General features: G+C 40.0%; 1 protein-coding gene across 13 annotated transcripts in view; it reads left to right on the top strand.

Annotated features, from left to right (window-relative positions):
• LOC135495399 (uncharacterized) overlaps window positions 1-24,038 on the top strand; it is a 94,180-nt gene that overhangs the window by 55,109 nt on the left and 15,033 nt on the right. For 11 of the 13 annotated variants that reach the window (XM_064783985.1, XM_064783982.1, XM_064783983.1 and 8 more), the window contains exons 7-10: window positions 5,968-6,060; window positions 8,434-8,598; window positions 12,191-12,232; window positions 14,249-14,311. In XM_064783985.1, coding sequence (XP_064640055.1) covers window positions 5,968-6,060; window positions 8,434-8,598; window positions 12,191-12,232; window positions 14,249-14,311 — 363 coding nt within the window. The remainder of the gene's footprint in view (window positions 1-5,967; window positions 6,061-8,433; window positions 8,599-12,190; window positions 12,233-14,248; window positions 14,312-24,038) is intronic. The other 2 variants (XM_064783992.1, XM_064783993.1) reach the window with 2 other exon arrangements.

The following is a 24,038-nucleotide window of genomic DNA, read 5'->3' as shown; positions in this document are numbered from 1 at the left end:
TCATCAACAGCAAACCACATCGGCCTCGTTAAGACTCGGCTACCACAGGGGATATTATCACAAAACAGAAATCTTTGACCCATTAGGTCGACGGATTTCTTTGGTTATGCTATAATATGATATGATGTTGTTGCGAAGGATGGAAGACTGATGAGTGGGGTGGATGGAGGGGTTGGAAAGGATGGCCATCTAATGATGACAACCTCTCGCCTTGGGTCATGGGTCGGAACATTTACTTCCTATTTCCGCAATTCTGAGGTGAAGAACTAGCTGCAGGAGCTGTATTCTAGTAAAGATAGCATCTGGTGGTGTTGATATTTCACCTCAAAGAGCTGTGGGAGATAATGGACTGTAAGTGAGTCCGAGATGACCATTCTACCGATGACATTCTTCTGCTCTGGGCAGGAATTAATAGCAAAATGGTACGGGTCCTTTAACCGTTGACATAAACGATTCCTAAGACGGCTCTTGCAACACGGGTACATTCGGTAACACTCATTAGATTAATTTGGCAGATTGGAACTGTTGAAATAATCACAACATCTAATTAGTGTTAGCTGTCCACCTCTAGCCCCACGACTGCAGTATTTCGTCAATTGACTCCATCAATAACTTCGTCAGCAACTGCCGTACAGGTAATTGGAAATGGTACGGATTAGATTTTCATAGTCGAGTTGTAAGATGAAACAGTATATTGACGATTGGGGGATCACCATCTTCGAGTTGACGTTGCTGTGCACCAGGAGAAGCCGTCAAGTTAGCAATAACACGAAGTCATTGATTATAGGCCCCAAGAAACGAAGTGGTCTTCTGAGCTTGGGCATGCTCTTCCAAAATAGAGACAAGGTCCATGGACACTCTCTAGTCATATTGAACATTACATTGATCCGATGAGTGGCATACTGTTCACGAGACATGTCTCGTTCTGATTATGACAATTCAAAAGTGGTAACTTTACCAAAGGTTACTTTGAATTATGATAATCTTTCTATATACACAGTCTGTTGTCAAGATATGAAGAAACCACAATTCACTACTGGTGCGACAAGATATCAAACATGTTCCTCTTTTGTCCAGTCGTATTCCTAGCTACAGATCAGCTTCGATTGTATTTGTGTGTAGGTGCCTCAGGATTGCGCTAAGATGCTTGGCAATGCGTTTCGGGTTTCTGAACAAGTATCATTATTTCTTCTGTTGAATGGCTCAAAAGAAAATCTGTCTGTGATAATCACGCCTGGTGGACTACAAAAGAAATCACGTACCTATACACATGTAGCAGGAATTTGCGACAGCGGTTGATAATGACGTCACGTTCTTATGACGGGAATTCGAAGTTGATGACTTGGACTTTGTATAGAGTTCGCGAAAGCCAAACCCAGTACCGGTGGTGAACCAGTGATGAGTTACATTGAAATGTAGTGGAAACCAAAGGAAACAAAATCCCCTTGCAATACATACAATGACAAGTTGCGCATATTTAGCCTTAGCAATGCTTGTACACCAGTCAGGTTCTCGACATACGTAAATATCAAAAATAGTCATATCTTCTTTCAAAGAGTACCAGCCGATAATAATCCATCCGAAATGAAACAAAAATCCTGTTCTGGCCGTCTTGACTTACAAGGGTGTCATAACATAGCTCGTGCAGTAAACAACTGTTCTGATCGGAAGTCTGCAAGATGAGGAGTAGAATACAGATTAACCCCACACATGAACCTATACTGGGGGCAGTGCTACTGTCCTAGATGGTTCTCAAAGAATTGGCAGACGCCGCTACTCGCGAACATCTCTTATTTCAAAGAGGAAGATTACAAGCTTCGCTTTGATTCTAGCGACTCGGCACATTTATCATTTTTCGTTGGAAATCTATACGTCCGAATTGTGTGCTGGTGTAGAAAAAGAAAATGTCCCACTGGAAAAAGTGACTGGCCCTATTGTATTTCAGATTATGGTACAAAAATGTACATGTATATAGCTCTATGGAGGCCACGACGATAGAATTCCTTTGCCCCGGAAATTCTATCCTAGGACATTTCAGTCTTCTACGCGGGTACCTATATGGTTTTCAAAATCTTTGAACGATAGAACATCATGACGATCTACGAATTTTCTTTTATAAATGTCCTTTTACCAGCCAGGTTTCCTCTCAGTATTTTCAAACGAACAATCAAAACTCCTAACATAACTTTACTTTTTTTAGTCTGGCAATCTTCATCATATTTCTGTAATGAGGCAAACGTAAAGGAATATGACTACTAAAAAAGATATGAGAGTACATATCTCGGGCCTCGCCGAACCGAATCCAATCTGTAAAATTGACAACTCGGGAAAAGTTTGCATGTAGACGAGTTGGATATATTTTCAAAGCCGTCACTGCTTTGCACAGAGAGACGAAAAAAATGAACACCCACATTGGAACAAGACGTCGTGGAGAGTGAATGAGGCGTTTTTAATGCAGGGTGAAACAAGGATATGATGTCTATTGTGACCATTTCCATGCAGAGGAGAGATTGGATATTTCACGACTTCCCTGAATACTCTATCCGTCAAAATCTCCTCCAAGACATGATGAAGTAGTCTTCCCACCCATTATTGCTCTTGTAATGACACAAGCCTACAACCCAACTAAACTCATGGCACCTCAGCACAACAAAAGATACCCTAGGGTAAGACTGATACATCGTTAGAGTGCTGTTTCGGTTATTACCACATAAAAACACCTGTTTATTCGACAAGGTGCATCTGACTATCATCATATCGGGCCCTGGGGGACGTTTTCATTAGAGTAAGGGGATATGGGTACGGACCATGCATAATACATCATTGCAATAGGATGCAGGTTTTATACCCTGGATAGAGAAACTTTCATTAAGGGATACGATTAAGTTGCCTGCAACCCAAACCCTTCCTTACGAAAGCAGTATTCGATGAACTGCTATTAGGAGGATATACAGGACCAGTTGAGCAGAATGAAGACCAACCGGTGATGAGTATAGCTGAAATAAAAAGTGGGTTTCATAGAATTGGCTTTCGTAGTCGTTGCCTTCAGCAGTTGATCTGAACTTCCAGACAATGACGCAGTGAATAGTTTATCCTTTGTGGTACGATTACTCATACATGGACTTCTGTTTAATGGGATTCATCGCCTGCAGAACTCTATGCAACATTAGTTGGCCTAAGAGTACAATCTCAACAAGTTCACAGCTGACGACAGTTGTGATATGACAGTTACAGCAGCTAATTCTACTAGTGAAGCAGATACGATATATTTGAGCGTAAAAAGCACTGCTGCACCATTCGGCCAAGTCGATCGGTGACTACAAGAAACTTGCAGACCATATTATTCAATTTTATGACATCCCACCGTTTCTATACGTATCTTTTGTTAGATTATTCACATGCTTTTGATTTGGTTGGTCACATCCAACTGCGCCATCACACCCTATCCACAGCTCACATCATCAAATATTAAATTTGATCTTTATAATAAATCTGACACCAGTGAAGGTTTTCCAAGTTGGACGTCATGGTCGTTGCGTTAGTTCTCGTCTTCTTTGAGCAGGCTCTGGTGCAGAATAACAATGACACTCAGTTTGTCTCGAGCCACATGTATGCCACAAATAAGTTGTGTCTGGTACGTTTGGAGACGAAAATAAATCGATCATATTATTGACGATGGTGTTACCAGATTCTTATTTTAATACAGCTTCGGGCTGCACTTACATCACAATCTAAGCTATTAACAGGAGGGAAAGACTTAAATTAAATTATCTATGGTTTTTCTTTCTTGGCAAACCATTGGAAAGCAAAATCGTTGAAAATATTCCTCACACAGGAGAGATGCAGTTATCCACAAAATTGATGAAAGAGTGAAGTCTGGTGTAAACTAAAATGGTTACATCAACTGTTGACAAACCTACGTAATCAATCAGTACAGAATGTTTTTTTATCTGCTCATGTATACTTACAATATACCAGTGTCTGCATCTGAAAACACCTGTAGGAATAATCCTTATTTAGTAAATCGTTTGCATGTCTTTTGGTGCTGGGTTGCTACGTATTTGTTTGTTCAGTTGCAGCTGGGTGAATATGTTCAGAACTATTACTAATTGCTGGAGGACATGTATTTTTTGTAAGGCATATATACATCTACCTAATGTTACTTCCGACACTCGCACAAAAATAAAGCCTCAACAGACTAAGGATATTCTATATTTGGATATTTTTCTCTAAGTTAAACATGATGATGGATAGCGATGCAAGTAAGTCACTTTGTTCTCGACAGTTCTACACCTATATATCATCCTCATTTTTCATTGTTATTTTCATCGGGTTGAGTGACAGAATTAAGGACTAAAGGGCTAAATCATGAATTATAATCATACAGCATTCTCTTCATCAGCAGAACTACTGTTACTTCTGGCGAGGGTGAAAGTAATATTCACTTCATATTATGAAGTTGAATGACATGAATATCCGCCCTGGGGTGGTCGCATTCAATATTAAGGCCAACTTTTGATGGATTCCAAGTTGTAATGCCGCTTCCCAGTTTGTCATTACTGTAACATTGTTCCACGAAAATAAATGTTACCTAGCCGAAGGACGGGAATGTCGGTTCAGCAAACGCTCAAGTGGCAAGTTGTCAACACCACATCTTGAAAGTTTAACGCAACAATAGGGGACCAATCGACAGGGCACTAAGATAACAGATCAGTGTACGAGATTCGTTTGCGTGGGGAATTGCCTCGTCGTTTAATCTCTGCGACAAAACCGGGCGAAGTTTCTCCTCACTTCCTAATTGTGTGTGATTGTCGATGGCGTACAGTGTGTATTTTCAAGCAGGGCCTCAGGGCGTGTCTTTCACGGACGATAACGCCCGAGAGAAAAAGGGGAAATGGAAAATAAAGCTACATTGGCATATGGGCACAATACGCTTCTCTGAATTTACAAATCATGGAATCTTCTCAGAAAAGCTTTAAAAATAATGGCTGGGCTTTGCGCCCACCGAAACCTTACTGATGAGGAGTTAGAGTTACTAAAGGGACTTTCAAATGTTATCATTGCATTTCTAACCATGTCTTTAGATGTAATTTGTTTGAACTTTATTCAACAAAGCAGTCACTAGTCATAGTCCTGGTCCGTTTTTCACGAAAAGTAGCTTAGTAATCTCACACCAAGCCAGATTATGCAACACATTACTTTCTTGTTTGACGTTCAAAAACCTATCACAACATCTAAGAAAAGGAAGACAATCACATATAAATCTCGTTTATCATTGATCTTTACTACATCAATGAACGGGGACTTATTCTAAGACAACTATATTCAACTTCGAATTTGAGTCTACGCTGAGAAATTCAGGCTTCGTACATACCTCGATGTATGATGTTTCTGTATGTACTATTTCATCGCAATATCAAACAGACCTAAATGCTAGCATCTGTAACAAAACCAACTTTCTTATTTCTCAATTTAATCCCGTATCAAAGACAAAGAACGAACTTTCTGCGCCTTTACCTCGCAGTTCACCGATGAAAATAGCACCTCACTGTATAAAGTATAATGAACCCTTTTAAAACGACACTTGTAGAACTTCCCTGGATGTCGGTTCTTTGAAGATGAAGTAAAAGATGACCTTTGAGTCTTTACATAGGCGTTTCTTGGTTCACACCCAGATCAAGGCACCACATCTAAAGGTCATCGAACCTACTGTAGAACAGAACATTTTCGCGGCATTAAATTTCCCGTAATGGGAAACGATGCCAATATTATTTGTGGCAGTATTTTTCACGATGTGATGAAGAGTCAACAATGGTCAAGGGAATATTTTTTCGATTTTGAAGATATCTAGTGTATGCAATGTATATGCCTTGTGGAGGCCTTACTCGAATGCAGTGTTAACGAGTGTCACTGTGTTCTGTTATTTGAATAGACTTGAATATCCCATTATCCACGTGTTTCTTTTAGATGTGCTGAAAGGGCCAGGGGTCAAGGCATCAAGCACCAACGAAGGAGACGTGCCACATATTGTACAGCAGGTCGTAGTCAAGGCACCAGAAGGTAACAATAAGATACAGAGATACAACTGGACAGTATATCCGAGGTTTAGCCATTCCCATGTCCCAATTTAAGAACCAATAAATGCTCCATAAAGCAAGGAAATAATTACGAGTTCAAAAAGTCCAAAATTCTGAAAAATTTTCAAAACCAAAAATTTTTGGGGCTGATGATGTTTTCTTCATTTTGAGCAGAACAAAACAACTGAAAAAGATATTTGGACTTAAAAAAATTTTCATCCTTCAGATTTGAACTTTTCATAACATCAAAATTCTGAAAACTTTTCAAAGCCAAAAGTTTTTGTTAATGTTAATGTTTCTTCATTTTGAGCAGAAAAAAAACAAGTGAAAAAATATTTTGACGTGAACATTTTTTTCATCTGCAGCATGATAAACTTGTCGCAATCAATTCGTCTTTTCACGGCAATAAGGCCCTCTGGTCTGGTTAGAGGGGTGAATTTGGTCATTGGAACCGCCCAATCCAGTGGTCGTGGTCTGGGTACCGGGGTGGTCATGTTACCGGGGGCCTTGTAATGGTAATTAGAGGGGAAACCATTCGGGACCGGCGATTCTTGGTCATCATTGCGGGGTGGTCGCCGACCGGGGTTCCACTGTATTTAGCTTTTCAAAGAAATTGTATTTGTAAGAAAAGTAAAGTTGAAAACCATTAGCACAGACACCTTTCTTATTAAGTCAATTATAAAACACCAGAACTAATTCATAATAGAAAGATAAATTAATAACTGATGGTGTTGAACTAATGGATGTTTTATGCAGATATAATGATAATTATCTAATTAGCATCTTGTAATGGTGGACATGGGAATGATTAGCCATGCAAATTTGATGATGGTAAATGAACACTGTGATTGAAAAGAGGGTATCACACCAACAACTCTTCAAACAATCTTAATTAGTTGAAGCAGACACTAACGAATGCACAGCAGAAATTATTATCAAGGGAATAATGAGGTAAGGACTAATTAAGCAATGTGAGATCAGACTCTCTAGCTGACTTGACATGGGAATCCTTCCAAAACATCAACACAATAGTATTGAACTTGAATAAAATTTACAGAAGAGACAATGAATTGACTGCACTAGCTAAGATTCGTTTGTCAAGTCTCCAATCGTTTAGTTTTTGCATATCTGGTGATAGTAAAATCACTCAGGCAAGCTTATGCTGAAATATCTTTCACCTAATTATTAAGGGAGAAATTACTGCCTGGACAAAGTTTATTAGAAAGCCCACGCATAAATGTTGACACCTTAAGCTACTAGAAGGTTGACAATTCAGTTACTGCACGTCTATTTTACACAGTCATTGGCGACACAAACAAGGTACAGCTGCCCTCTCCAGAAATGAGCAGCACTAACGCTCACCTAACAATTTACAAGCAAATTGCCACCACTTCTCATTCTATTAGAAATATCAGATTATTGGGAACTTCTTAGAATATCGCAGTAGTATTCTAAAGTAGGAGATCCTTTCAGTCGGCAATTGAATTTAGGCTGTCACAAATTTGCTTGTCCACTTCAGTACATCCTCTTCAAAAGGTTTCAATGATGAGGTTTAAAGACACTGCTTAAGGAAAACGACTACATGTGTAGTAGTGGTGTGGTATAATGATGTCGTGTATTGGTGGGTTAGTCTAGCCATAGAGCGCCACATCCACAGCATACGGCATTGCCCATGATGAATATGTAAATTACAACTAATCACAATTTCTCCTCCATTTACGAAGAACATCAATTTGGGGCTGGATTACGTCAAGTACATGGGGATGCATTATTGCCTCGTCTCTCTCTGAGGGTTTCCACAAATTGACACTTCTGTGCTTGCCAATTACAAGAGAGTCGACGTACTTAAGACAGTGAGAAGAGGGCAATAGTATTCATCCTAATCAATTCGGAAAGCATAGAAAAAATGTTCTGAATTATCTTCAGTGGAACACGTAATTCAATTATCACCAAAACAAGTACGTGTAAATGAAATGCATTTTCAGGTCATGTATTTGTTGTTTTTTTAATGTGGAAATGCTAATGAATGAAATTGAATTGCATCACTTCTTGATGCAAGGAAAATAAACAAATACTTTAAGACTACGTGACCCTGTCTGCAAGACTGAGGGTGGAAATCACCTAAATATAGCAGTGGTAAAGGACCCTATCGCTGTAACAAGAGGTGAAAGAGGTAGAAGTGATACTGAATAATGTGTTCTGCATGCAAGGAGGAAAGGAGATACGTGTAGGCCAGTAGCACATACTAAAGTAAGGGGAATGTTCCCGTATACTGAATCAGACTACAATGAATGAACAGCCACGAACAACAAGAACTCACTCAACATTTCCCATTTCTTACATCATGAACAAACAGCTCCTGATAACATATCTAAACTGGACGACACCCAGTTCGTCAAGCTCCTCCTAACGGCACTGGAGAAACTTCACACGAAGAAAGGAAAGAAAGAGAAGCCCAGCAAACCAGTAAAGCCAAGCAAGAGCAGAGGAGAGATCAAAAAGGAAGTCGACAACCTTAAAGGTATACAACAATGCTAGACTGGCATGGATGGCTTGCAACACCTGCTACACTCCAGTACTCACTAACATATCAACTAACATATCTCACCCTTCGTATCAACAAGCTCACATTAGATAGACAACAAGTGTACTAGGAGCAATGCTTTCAATTGATACAGTTCTAACAAAAGAATTATCACCAGGCTATCGCTTTTTCGGCAATGCTTTACGTGCAAATAGTAATACACATGGATACTTCTGACTCTGGACAACCAGCTGTGTCCAATGCATGAAGATGAGAGTTCTACAGCATGTTGTTGCAACCTCTGATAACTATGCAACATGTTGCATTTTTAAAACACCTCAATATGATTATACTAGATATCAGTATTCACGTCTTGCAAGACCTTGCCTTAAAATGCAATGTTCTGGCATGACCTTGCCATTCGCAATGTTCTTTAACCGTATTACCCGGATTATAAAAACGGGCAAGGCTGATACGGTCATTACAGCTCATTTGCAAGCATGGGATGCACAGCTGGTCAAGAGACTAGCAATATTGATATCAATGGTGTCGAAAAATTGCCATTGGGGTCCAGGCAGTTAGCCTATCCATGCGATGGCAGTAAAACTCAAGGACAGGATCAACCTTGTGTCCCGTGGCCTTGGACATTATCAAAGATCTTACGGGTTTATTGCTAACATCAACCCATATCATTCATAATCAATTTAGTTCTGCGAGGCTTTTTAGGTAAAGTCAGAACTCGCGTTTCCACTTAGGCCACGTCAATGTCTTTAATTTGATTACCTTGATTAATTTGATCCAACTTTTGAACTTACCGGCATCAACACCATGCCTGGGTTTGTCAGATATCTCAATCTCTCAGACAAGCTTTAGCTTGCCGTTGAGTAGTTAGTTGTTAGAGAACTTGTTATCAAATATAAAAAATCTGATTGAACCTATGATGTTTCACCAGCACTCACGGAACACAGAGCATGAAAAACTATTATCAACATCCGTCAGGCTTGGCATGTAATTGTACTTCACCTTTTCTTTCATAAGGAATGTCTTAATTGAATGATACTCGGCGACGTGCGAGGAATCGAAGCAGCTGTCTCGCTTTTCTGTCGTTATAGAGTTGTATAATCCCTTGAAGGTGAACACTTCTTCTTGAAAGTATTATTTGTTTAGATGATTCCAAAAGGAATCTCATTTCTTCCGATACTGTTCATGAATTGCAATTTTGTTCTAACCTTGTCAGAAAAGTGAAGTTTTTTTGTACATTATTGCGCATTTCGAGAAAGATTATTTGTTAAACGAACGAGGGGGCAAAGACCCCAGGGCCAAGATGCCACTGCTGTCGATGACGATAATGATAATGAGGGTGATTAAACCAGAGAGCTGTCTTGTCGCATTTGAAACTATATGCAGTCTGAAGCGCAAAGATTCTGTTTTTGACCTCGGGCAAATGGAGTTCGAAGTTGCGCTTAGCATGTTTGAAAGAACGATTTTTTACCATAGCTCACAGTACATGCAATACCAATCGTGTGACACATTCAGTGTTTCTTCGATGGCTTAAGCTAGCGACTTCACATTTAGAAAGAGCAGTGACTACAACGTGCCTCTGTTTTCTCGAGCCTCTTCCTCGATCAGCGAGACGTTTTATGCTGCTTTTTCTCCATGTTACCCAGTACCTAATGAGCAGGCTAAGGCAGATTGAGAACCCCCCCCCCCCGCACTTTAGGGCAAGTGTGGCTTTCTCCTCATTAGGAACGACCTGGATTGTGGACCTATTGATCTATTACAAACACACATGTGAACGGAGTGGCATCATTGATTCAAGTGCTTGTTGGAAGCTAGCGAGGCGTCGTCTAACGAAAGCTGATAGTAGAAATTTGTGTACAGATAATTTCATCTTTCTCCAGGGACGAAGAGACCAGTTCTTATTCAGAAAAGTACAATGTGGTTATAAGGCTAACTAATCTAAACCAACCCAATGTCAAGCCCTGCATGCACTGCTAAACTTTACCCGTCATAATCATATAACCATCAATACTGGAAAGGTAATACCCACGACATTCTTCAGCTGCCGTTAGCAAACATGATTAAGGGGTTTGTGATAACAACATCATTAGGCTTAGGATTACCAGTCCCCTATATTTGGTATCCAAATCTGTATCTAATGGTGCTACACTGGTCCAATATAGCTACATACCGGATATTCTTGCATATATAGGACCGCCCGACTGAGTACGCAGGTGGTCATTGTTAATTTATACCGTAAAATAAGACGCTTTTGCACATTTTCCATGCACAATCTTGCAGCCACTGGCAAGGTTGTAACAACGGAACAACGGAATGCAAAAGGAATCATTTCATCTGCGGTAGTCTTGTGTCTCTTGGACCATTTACCGACAGACTGACGAAACAAGACATTCCATCCGACTTGCTTGATTTTTTACTGCTCAGAGAGTGTTTTGTGCTGTAAGAGTCTTTTTCCCCACTGGTGAACCAGATGCCTTCTTCACTATTGGCAGAGAACGCTTCAAGTTTGCATTGTACCCATAGGTCCGTTCCACACCTGTTATGCTCAGAAAAATAATGCAGCAAGGGACTATCATCTCAAGCAGTTTGAATATCAGCGTTGACAGATTTACTCCCCTCGCTTTATGCTTTCAGGAGACCTGGAGAAACTCTCATTAACCACTTCCTATGCTTTGCCCATTGAAACACATTTACTGGTACCATAGATTTTGCTAACAGCATGCTTTACTGCCCCTAAACGTTTATGCACTGCCATCCTAACTAACTCTTTGATGTTTTTTTTTGAAGAGGCGAATCGTCAAAAACCAGCTTCCAAACCCTGCCTGCTAGCTGACGTGAATAACTCCTGTAACTTTTATAACACACGGGCAGGGAACGCAGATCTTAGCATGTATAGATCATCGCAAAGCTGGCCGACTGCAAGCTGGTGTCTTCCCAACCAAACAAAACTTCTTTCTTCACATAATCAATATTAAACAGCGTAGACTCTCATTCCTTTACATCCAAAAGATAACTCCCATTAGTTTCTACAACTGGATATCTGAATTAAATGCATGTCATTGATTTTTATGGCCACGCTTTACTTTAAGAATGGCCAGCTGGGTATGTTTTTATCGAGTTCCCAACAATCATCAATTCCACCAGTAGGATGTCGTCTCCCATCCGTGTTTGTCCCAATTCGGTAGAAAAAGTTGTTTCATGAGGCGGGGATGTAAATTTCGTATATTTTATGATGTTCTAATTCGGCGACTCAAGGAAGACTTAACCAGGATGGCTAAAAACTGATTTCTACCTTCAGAATCTTCGAATGTCGTTCTAGGAGTAGATGCCCTAATCCTCAGAGGAAATGGATGTTGCGTATAGTGCTGGTAATATGAGTCATCTCATCAGTACTCATGCAGCAAATTGTCATTCGAACCCCGTCCTCTGTCAATTTACTCTTCAATTATCTTGTTTTAGATTTGATTAAACCAACCCGCAATAACTTTAAATACTTCATCAACATGTATTGCATTTCCTTTATTTTGATCGTAGCTCTGACGTTAGTTTGTTTGCTTTATCGTTTTAGGCAGCGAAGGTGGCGATTTCTTAGAGCGCCTTGACAAGCGAGGTAAGCACTATCAACCACAATATCATCGTGGATGTTGAATTATCGCGGGCTTTGCGACCAAACCCTATTCGCGAAAATAAAAACAAGAGAATTGGAAACTCCGTAGAACGTTATTTTCTAATCCGCAAAACAAAATTCGTTAACTTTTGAAAGAAATTTTCAAGAACCGAAATATTGTCTTATTGTCTAATCCTTAATTACACAGAAAGACGTGGATGCCATTAAATCTCAGTCCAAACGGATATATTATCATAGTCAGAATGATTTGTCAGTCGGCTGAGGATGACACTTTTAAACATATATAAAGTTTACGAGTTTTAAACGTTCATTTCTGAATTGACTTTCTCAAATAAATAAAAGGTTATAACATGTCCTCAGCGATAAAATGGCGGCTTTAAGCAATTATACTTGTTATTTGGTTGTTCAAGGTCTGATATGCCAGAAAAACTGCTGCTTGTCCCACCCCAAACAGGATAAGTGTCAATGGAATCTCTCCAATATTTATGTTGCCCATATACGTTAAAAGTATCCATTCATTAATGTTTACTATCTGTTATCAGATTCCATGATAGCCTCACTAATCCTTTTAAAAAATATCGAACAAAAAAAATCCGCTATTGCAGTCCTCGAGATATATAAACTGAGATATAGATGTACACAAGCCCCTCGTACAAATATCCTAACTTGTCTAAGTGTATATTTCACCCGGATGCCCATATATTAAAAACATGTCGTTTCCCCTCCCAGAGCATCGATATACGGCCATCCTTTTGAAATGAGACGACTTTGAAATAGAAAGCATTTATTCCCAAACAGCGCGAGTCGTGTATTATGTATCAGAGTTGTTTTGTTTGTCGCTAGATTCATATTAACTCACCTACATCACAGAGGATGCTACGCTCCATCCTCAATATCGACAGATATTATACAGTGAGGGTAGTTGATGCAAACATAACAAACAAGAGGTACACCTATCTGTAAAAAGAGGCAACGTTTGCTTAAAAACAATTATGATTTATTGCTGGCAGATCCTCCATCAAAGTGGCAACCACCAAAAAAATCTCAACGATTTCTGAAGCTTGTGTGAAATAAAAATGTCGCTCTATTTCATACAAGGTTCATATCGCCATAGCTTGGCTATTACAGGCAAGGAAAATATCCCCCTAACATAAAAAACCTCTGTGGTTCAACGGTTAGAATGCTGGACTTTCGATCTGGTGGTCACGGGTTCGACTCCCCGTCTATCCACAACATTTTTTTCTCTTTATTTACTTGTTTTATTCATTCATGTACATACTATTACTAAGTATTATTATTAGCATGAAATTCGCCATAAAGTTCAACATCATAATTCCCAAACGGAACGATGGCTGTATCGCTGATATTCAGATCTCCATCAAGTTAAACGATGAAGAATTACACACGTTTCAATTGAATTCAGTCGGTGGCTAACAACACTGGCAACCGGGGGCCTATCATCCGAGTTTGATAAGAATTAAGGTGCCTCCTTAAAGTTAGATCCACTTTATTCAATACTTTCATTGATAAGGTCTAAGTTGCTGTGGATGCTTGTAAGTAGTGACATTTTGATAAACAACAGACGAAGGTTTTTGTTGAAACGACATCAACGTTACCTAATGATATTTTGAGAGGAGGTTTTCTATTAATGCCTTCCGTCAAATGCCAGCGTCCAATCGATTATTGATAACACAGAGATGTATAACCTTTAAATGGTTTTATATGCTACTGATTATCCTGTCATTATCACATGTCTTCATTGCGTCTCACTAACAAGAATAAACTGCCCGATTTAGTACCAGAAGAATTATTAACTTCATGATTCTAGAACGGTGGCCATTAAAATATCATTTGTCTTCCAGCAGCAATCCCATGGAACGGAAACTAGACTAAAAACTGGGAAAGCCGGGTGCTCTCGAATTGAAGAGCCTTTGAAAACGATCATTGCTTTAGAAATTTATTTTCAGTCTCGCACTGAATGTTTTACTCCCATTACAGGACAGTACTACGATGCTGAGCTCGACGATGGCTTCGATATGTTCAAGAAGAGGAACCAGAAACGTGAGTTGAGCAAGACTCCATGCAATTCAAAACAACGGAAAAATACGGAATCGACACTAAAAACGAGTTTTAATCTATGTCTGAACTTTAGAAAATCAAACTAATGAAACTTGTTGGCAAAATAACTGTGGTCGATATCTTCTACTTGAACTGTCAAGTTTCTCAAACGTGTTATGTTTATCAATTCCGTATGTTTTCAGTGTTACAAAAAATACTTTGACCTTTTCTGCACACTATAGCTTAGAGAGTAGATCCCTCACATCCTAACAATTAGATATGTGTATATTGGTAATTTTAAAAGAAACGTCCCTAACAATCAAAAGTTCCCATCAAAATAAACCCTATCAAAGGCTGCCTAATTCACCTGAGTATTGAACTGTTACAACCGCTAGCAGTAGAAGACAACGACAAACAAACCGTCATCGATGTTCCCTTTCCAGGTTTTCTAGCTTTCAGTGGCAAACTGACACCAATCTTCGTGATGCTCGCGAGGCGCTGTGGTTGTTTGGAAACGCTGCTGTTTTGGACTTTGCATACAGCAGTCGGGTATCGAACCTTTAGTCATTTTATTTCAGATTTATAGCTTCTTCATTTGCAGACATCGGTATGCCTCAGGGGAACAGGCCTTGTCTGTTTTAGTCTAAATCTAGTTTATTAAGTAACACAGCGATCTGAACCTATCACGCACTTGCCTACGGATGCACATCCCTTGCAACCGCAAACATAGAAGTAGATTTGGAACATGTGCAACCGAAATGGCGGTACATGTATGTTGTACATTGGAGTATTGTTGTCTTCTGCACAACAGCATGGCATCAATCCCCGGCTGAATAGGAAAGGTGGCTAGTGTGTACAAATGTTGATTATGCCATACTTTATTCAGCTATATGAAACCGTCTCGAATCTTAAGTAATCCAGAATAGTCTCATCCGTCCCAGTGTTCATCAGAGAAATTCATGTACTTCTTGCCGATATTATTTTAATATACTCGTCCTAAGAGTAGCTGTCTTCATAATGAATTCCACTCATTTCCAACCCTGGTCAGACGTAACAGTTATTGTGTCAGCAGGAGATGGTAACTCAACTTGACCAGTTCAGCAATCGCTAGGGCGTATGAGTTTACCATTAACCTGCTTAGCCAGGTCTTTCATCTTTACCTTAGAGTAACCAGACTTAGTCCGGTTACTCTAAGCCTTTACGGTCCTCGGCATGCCAACAATAACTTGGCCAGGTTGTTCAAAATAGCCTATCAGTGTTGGCTGTGCTGCTGAATCAAGACAGGGATAGACTTCAACTTCACACCATCAGCGACAGCATACTGGCCACCTTCTCCGAACAAACAGGAAAACAGATCAAAGGGTGAGCATCAAAAGCTACAGAAAAGCGAAAGAACTCGTCAACTTAACACATAACATAGCACTGTAAGATCTACTTGAAATTTTCAATGCAATTATGTTTCGTATAAATCCTGTGTGGCCATTCATTGCACCTTTTTCAGAGGATGCTCTGGCGATTGCAATATCATCAAGAAACACAGCCATATGAATATGAAGCAACTCAATAACGTTTTAAATTCATTTTTGTCTGGTTTGACATTGGTTATAAGATTTGTCATTACTTATAATTTGTCATGTTAAAATTTAACTGAACTCAAGAACTCAATTTAACTTTCTCAAGATACGGTTATTCAATTTTTTAGCGGCTTCTACCGTCTTTCAGAGCCAAATATGACAGTATTGGCAGATTCCGTTTTAAGTTTAATAAAACATCATCTTACTGTCTGTATCTCAACACCCACTCATCTCAAAAGGCTCCAGAGTCATTAAATGGTAAAAGATCGCCACTGTACGAGTATTTAATGGGTGGCTCCACAAAACAGTAAACTTGTTACGACAGACAACAATGACCTTTTCATTATCGTGTCATCAGCACTACCGCTGAATCAACTTCCCCTTCTCCGATCCACCATCAGGTCGTTATATATACATATCATGTCAACTCACTGATGAAGACGGTGTGTCGCTATGCCCCTGGGGCGTGGCCGACTACCACTAAACCGATTAGCTCCGAATCAGATTACCCATGTCCCAGGGGTGAGGGGATTCGGTCCTCATTATGGTAACTAGTATAAGCAGAGGCTGGTACAGGTAGCCTGATGGCTGGTTACTCCAAGGGTGGACTGACGTGCAGACGTGGGTGTGCTTGATGTCACAGCAGAGATGGTAGTCTCTGGCTGCTTAGCCGATTAATAGATTTATAGGTCACCGCTACTGCGTCATTTCTGACAATGAGTGAAGTCATGGGGCAACAAAAGTCCACAGGGGCGATGAAACTACGCCCAAACCCAATGGTTCCTACCTGTTCGCTCGACTTGCGGTGCTCGAGCCTTCGACCTTCCGTTCACGGAGCAGATGCCTTAGCCTCTAGGCTATTGGGATCGGTATATAATGTATACATGATATATCAGCCATGGGAGTCAGCAGCTGGAGTCTTGGTTTTTCTTCAACTGCAAGCAGCATCTGAGTATACTAGTATAAAGCCTGTCTTAATTCGTTCCTCTAATGGAATTATTTTTGAGAAACGTAGACGAACACAGGGATGTTTTTCTCCTTTATATGTCCCTAGCGTTTCGCGGTTACTCTCAATGCTGGCTTCAAGTTCATGTCCTCCTAATTCTTCTAGGTGAAGATGAGATCATTCCACAGCAGGCTTCCAACTCTGGCAATAGTGGTAACCTGGATTACCTAGCAGAGCTGCTGAGGGACAGTAGGGGCGGTGACCGAAAGGTTCAGGTCGCCCCAGAGACTGCCGCGGCGATGGGCTATAGCCCTAGTCTTAAGGAGAACGATGATAGTGACGAGCATAACGCCGACGTGGAAGACCTCCTGAAGGAAGTTCAGGGTGGGTTTGTGAACAGTTACGATTTCGGCATGGCTAGGAACGAATGATTCCCAGCTACATCTTTTGCATGATCTGTATACCGACTAATCGAGACTAAGCGCAACTATATAACTTTTATCTAACATCAACTGCTCATGAAGAGACAAGAGCCTTATTTCTCTCTCTATAGGTAGTTATATCATGTCAGGTGATACAATCAGTACATTGTCGACAAACCGAGAATTTCCCAACTTGGGTCACATTAAGATAATGCGTTTTCTTTTGAAATGATAATGGAAGGGCTCAAAGACAAAACGACCTTACTCCTATACGCATATGACTTTTAATCGTTTTGTCGTGCAGCCCTAATTAAACTTCAAACTAATTTTTCTTATTGCTTGATGACGACAAGCAATATTGCTTCCTTGGGGAATAGCTTTGAGAAGAAATTACTCGCGTCACGGCTTTAAATCTAGGGCTTGTATTGATAAAAGGCTGACGAAGGAAAAGAACATCGTAAATTGGCGAGACGTCACTATTCCATTCGCGTCAGCTTCTTTGCTGTTGGCGTATTAGACACAGCCTGACAACGGCTGCCAATGAAAGGCTTTTCAACTCACATACTGGAAACATATTGTCATATCAGTTTGCTTATTCTTAATCTTTTGCATCAAAAAGCTATCTTATTTCACTCACGGCATGCCAATGCACAATACTTCGAACAAATGTCTTTCCACTGAAAAACTTCCCTCTCTCAAAGCCTTTTTAGACAAACGTCGTATAAGAGCTTGCATGAGTTTGGCGGTAACCACCGACTAGGCAATGTTTCCCAACGCAAAACTAGCTTGAAGTGTAGTACACGTATTAAAACAATGGATCCAGGGATGACAACGCGAGATTATGATTTGATTTATATTTGTCCCTATTCTTCATCCAGACGCAACAGTTAAAGGATATTAAACCCAGAGCAAATATTGGTAGTTTCTGCATCAATGAAATGATAACATAAAAAAATACAAATTGCAGTTTAATCGTAGAATAAACACAGATCTATAGTAACTGGTTGCAAAACTTTTTTGTCAACTTTTCAAGGCGCAACACGAAATGCATTGATCTGTAACCTGCTGTGTGCTGCCTGCTAATGATTAGGAGACAATTAGATTCTTGCAGAAATCAAATTGTAAAAAAGTCGGTTAAACTTCATTTAAAAGTAGTTTGTTGCCATTTTTCATCATGAATTTTTAACAACTGGAACAGCGGAATACAAAACCAAAGAAGATGTATAAATCCCACGCAAGATATTCAAAGAGCGAGAGAGTTTTGTTTCGATGCTAAGACAAACCTGGACAAATAATACGTCAGAATGTTGAATTGCAGCCTGTTCACTTCCAAGTATTGAATAGGTACCAGGAAAAGTATATATATTTTTTGCGTATCTAGAATAGCGTCTCATCTTCTTTAGAGCCCACAGGCCACTGACGGATGATACTCGATGATAAAATATTACGTCGCCTACGACGAAAATCCAGCTATTGAATTACTGTGAGTACATATGCCTCGGGTTGAAAAAGTAATACAATGGACCAAGTTGTTTAAAAAACCAGCAAGAGGATTGTTCGAAAATGTCATCTTACCAAATCTTTTTACCAAAACCACGGGATTTATATCCTAAAATGCCTATTTTAAGAGACCCAGATATGCACAAGCGACCATTTTTGAAAGCTATTGAAGACACACTCGCATCAGTATCGAAGTGGAGTAGAAAACTGTAACGCCTCAAAGCGTTTGACTTCCATTCCCCAGCCTGATCCAGAAACCTTTATCACGTTACCAAATAGCACAAATTTGACCAGATGATAATACCGAGTGACTCTAGCAGAACTCTTTTTTTCCCCGAGATTCCGATCACCGGCTGACGCTCTTCCACTGCAACACCGCGCTTCGCACTATCTCATCTCTTTCATCAGTACGTGGCATGGCCAGAAGCCATATCCTACAATCATTACAATTAATCTCTGATGATTCAAAGAAAACTCCAGCGGATGTGCCAACGACTTATATACATTCAAATTGCTTGAAGGATTCCAAACTCCTGACCCTCTGGGGGCCCAACATCAAAGCAACATGAGTTTGTGCAATTCAAACCCTCATGGCATGGCGATAAGTGTTTATTTCTGGAGATAGATGTGTTTTTGCTCAAATATCTTATTAATGGGATATGAACATCGATGCAGAAATATCGTATTTTAAGAGGTCCAAAATATGGCAAAATATGGCCCAATTACGATGATGAATCTGACATTTTGGTATGTATGGTTCGGGCTTGCAACATCTTGCATCGCTGATCAGAAAACAAAACATCTTGATATCTCGATATAGCTTGGGAAAACACTGATGCAACCTATTTCATGGCTGAGCTGCTTAAGTGCGAAATCACATTTGACATGGAAATAAACTTTATTCTGCAGATGGAAAAGAAACGAATTCGAAGGTGTAATGGTATTGGGTAAGAGGGAAATCACATTACGTTGCGTTACATTTCGGGATTATTCTTTTTCAATCATATTTTTTCAATTAGATCAAGAAGCAGCAATTGTATCTAAGTCATCGAAACAGATAGATACGTGATTGGAAGATGTTCTTGTATGTTGATAATTTGCCCTTGTTCGGCTCTGTATACATTATGAATAGACTCTCACGAAAATCCGTTACCAATTCGCAGTCATACAGACTTATCGGTAGGGAGAAAATCCCCCAAATCACAGCGATGCCCTTAAAAAGATGGTGCAGATCTAAATCGATGACAGCTTTTACTGAGTGTCAATTGCAATCTTATCAAACGATGATCGCCCCAAGGTTCCTCTTTGATCAAAGATACTGATAGTCAGCTTGATCTAAGTTTACCAAGTCGGCTGCTGGGCTGCATTAGCCACATGCCAGGGTTGGCCATATTGCACACTAGCAAAGCTGAGAGCTGAGAAATATTAAGAATTAACCAATGAAATGTAATCTATCGTATCCATTCCATCTGGTTCTTGGTCGTCATAGCGGGGTGGTCGCGTTAGCAGGGTGGTCGCCGATCGGGGTTCCACTGTACGCTACACGATGTTGCCTCGATGATACAAAACCTTCACCTGGTGTAAAACGTGTCCAGCACGTATACTCCACAGTTATTCATGAAAAGCTACAAAGCCATTACACGAGTTCCCAACCCCTTGCGAGTAACAACCATGTCTCAACGAAAAGAAACAGACGCGAACGAAATGTAGCATGTGACGATGACTGGTTGTTCCAGTGCGGTTCTTTCTCACAGCTCCAGTTGACTGGTGCCATGAAAAGGTAGACACAATTTCATCGTCTGAGACAAGACGCTTTTCAATCGATCCATTTCTAGATCGCTGAGTTGCGCTTCCGTGTCTGTGCGTGTTGTTAATTACGCTTTTCACAGTCACTGTCTCTGTAGCAATGAATAATGACCAATGAAGGAAGAAGGAAAAGTTCTCTCCCATTTCAATGGATGTCCTTATAGTCCACTTCGAGGGATAACCTAGAGGCATACGATCAAAATATCGACGCCGATTAAAAGAACTAGGCTTGCGTCGGCGTTCATGGTCAATAGCCGATGGTCGAGTGTCGGAGTATAAATTCGGCTCATCTCTCGGTACTTGCCCTTACTTATCACCACTGTGATAGCCTACTTTAGGCATTGGGACTTACTGATCATCACCAAACATGCGAATATTCTGTACGTAGCCCAGACAGCTACAACAACTATCCAGCCATCTTTATCAATTATTCAAACCTAGTTTACTACCTATACATATTCGATGCTGGAAGCATGTTCTCAAATGAACCGACTAAGATGTTGACTCATTTAGACGTCTTTGAGTGTCGGTATCTCACACCACGACTCACAGTTGGTTAGTTATTTGAGTTGTAGCAGTTGGGAGAGTCACGACAAGAGTGTCAGGAAATCAGCCGTGCTGAGTTTGACTGACTAATTACTGAGCTCTGATCAACATTGTGACAAGTTGTGACATGAAAAGTTACAGATAACATCATCACCTCAGTATGACTTCTGACTGTTGACTTCATTGTTTCACATTCTCAGTAATTGTAACACAAGTTCGGGCAAATAACAAGAGTGAAGAAGACAGGTGACCATAAACAGATAATGAACCGATGATGTCAAAGACCTCATTCCTCTCACCAAAATCAATTTACCGACTTTCCCATATCTCAGCTCATTCATACCATTTGGGATTCAAGCCAACGAGCTCACACTAACACCACAAAAGTTAGCAAGACAGAGAACGACAAAGCTAATAGCCGCAGTTTCTATAATAAACTGCCGCAAGTAGTCATAACTAAAACGATTTGTGTTTTCATGTTACGTCGATGAAATGGACAATATGATGCAAATAGATATTTGATTTCAGAATTATTTGAAGAACCAGTAGTCCCAGCTAAGTTTTCAAAACAAGACGATGAAGGAAACCCAACTTTCGAAAACCACCAACGTAAATTGATTGAATAAGTATCAGCATGGGTGTAGGTTTCGCATACTTGGGTTGGTTGATGTGGTAAACGAATTATTCATTTTAAATCGGTCAAAGAGGTGATGTTTGGTAAAAGTAAAATTACCCAATTGCGATGCGAGATCGGAAAACTTTTCAAACCTTAAACCTCACGAAACGTGAAGAACTTAACGCTTTGTGATTTTGAAAAATCTTACGAGTCTGAGTTTAATTTGAAGAGATGTTTTACTGCCGCAGTAGCTTTCATGTCATCAAATGAATCCTGGCTGCCTCAATCTTTGGAATAAGGAAATGAAACTTAATATTGTGGTGAACAGGTGGTTGTGTTTTCAAGCGAGAACATTGTCACGTTAAGCAATTACTGCAGAGAGCACGCTGATGCAAACACAACCACTATCTTTCCAATTTAGTGAATTTCAAAATGAAAATCGTAAAATTTTACACTTTTTTATCAACATCCAAGCGCATTAGCCTCACATGATTGACAGATGCAGAGCTTAGTCTCACAAATGGCAACCAGTTTTGAATTTCTTGTTTGGCGTGCTCCACGAAGCCCATGGGAATTCACCCGACTCCGTTTCGTGAGACTTCGATGTCTATTTTACGATTAAATAACAAAAAAATCCGCATTTTGCTATCACCAGCCTGCTGAGGTAAATCGATATTGAGAATTGATTCTGTTGAATTTGGTTACAACATGCAGTTTTTACCAAGTGACGTTATCAGCATTCCGCGCAATTACTAAAATGTCGTGTTCAAAATGTCTTCGTTGGAGGTAAAGTTGTATAAACTTGTAGTGAGGAACGAAGTTGCAATGCGGTATATCGGATTGGTTTCAAGGTGTTTGAGGGGACAAAACGCAATCACATCAGAGTAATACTTTTCACCAAGTGGTAAGAAGCTTACTTGGCCACTGTGGCATTCTGCCCGCATGGTTTTCGCGAGTTACAAATATCTGAGGTAGAAGACGGATTCTAATTAATCACAATCCAATTTAACAATAGATTCGTCATTGGTACCAGCAGTCCGAGTGTTGTAGTATTTCTCTAGAACGTAACTAGTAAGTTATATCTCCACGGGTTGGCTTATATCTTCAGTTACGGCATTCATACATCGATCACTAGGTCCATTAAAGAGATAAATGCGCCAGTACAATATTTAAGTGTCAATGGCAGAGGTCATTAATTTGACAGAGATGCTCTGAACAAGAAAGAAACAGCACGATATGTCGCCCACTGGTCTATGTGTGACCACATGCTGGTTTGACAAGCACTGTAATCAAATCCTTGTTGAACGATTATCTGATTGAACCTATGTCCCATTTTCCCCCACATGTTGTTTTAAGAAAGTTCATTTTCAGAAGTAACTGAGGAACCAATCTTGAGGACGGAACAATCAAAACTGGGCGACCGAGGAAGCTCACTTCATTGGTTGGACATGTTGATCACGTCCAATGATATTGTTTCCAAGGTTCACCAATCAGAAGCCGCGTTGCAAACTGGGAATAATGGCGGCATTCCCGACAATATGAGCCAAGTCTTTGGAAATGAAAATGGTAAAAGGACTCTCTCCTGATGATTGGAAAGTGGTGAAGGGAGGTTTTGGCAATGAGTTTTTCATGAATAAGTTCCTGAACAGTTGCAGCATGGAAGTTCACTTTCAAAACTCTAAGTTAATCGATTTGGTTTTTTGCTCTCCGTTTTCGATTGAATTAATAATATTAGGTTACAAATTGTTCTAATGCATTTTACGAGCTTTCAACTTCCTATCTTAATCACTTCGAATGAGGATTATTTGTTGTCTTCAAAAGTTGATTCTAAAAGGATTTCGTCTTTAACTTTAATTAGGTTAACATCAAATTGCTTTATAATTTACGCTTTAAGGAACTGCATTCAATTCCAGAAATGAACCAATCTTTCAAGCAGAAATGTACGATCGGCTCATTGGACGAATCTGATTGCAACAATGTTGAAGAGAGCCAATCAGACACAGTGATTGACACTGGATATAATGGCAGCAACCCTGACTACTCAATGGATGATTTCATCACTGCTGATCTCATCCAACCAGAGACAGCGATAGAAACTGGACACAATGGCGGCAACCCTGACTACACAATGGGTGATTTTATCACCGCTGATGTCATCCAACCAGAGACAGCGATAGAAACTGGATATAATGGCGGCAACCCTGACTACACAATGGATGATTTCATCACTGCTGATGTCATCCAACCAGAGACAGCGATAGAAACTGGACACAATGGCGACAACCCTGACTACACAATGGGTGATTTCATCACAGCTGAT

Source organism: Lineus longissimus, chromosome 11, assembly GCF_910592395.1.
Source record: "Lineus longissimus chromosome 11, tnLinLong1.2, whole genome shotgun sequence".
Taxonomy (NCBI): domain Eukaryota; kingdom Metazoa; phylum Nemertea; class Pilidiophora; order Heteronemertea; family Lineidae; genus Lineus; species Lineus longissimus.
This window is presented reverse-complemented; position numbering and strand designations above follow the sequence as displayed.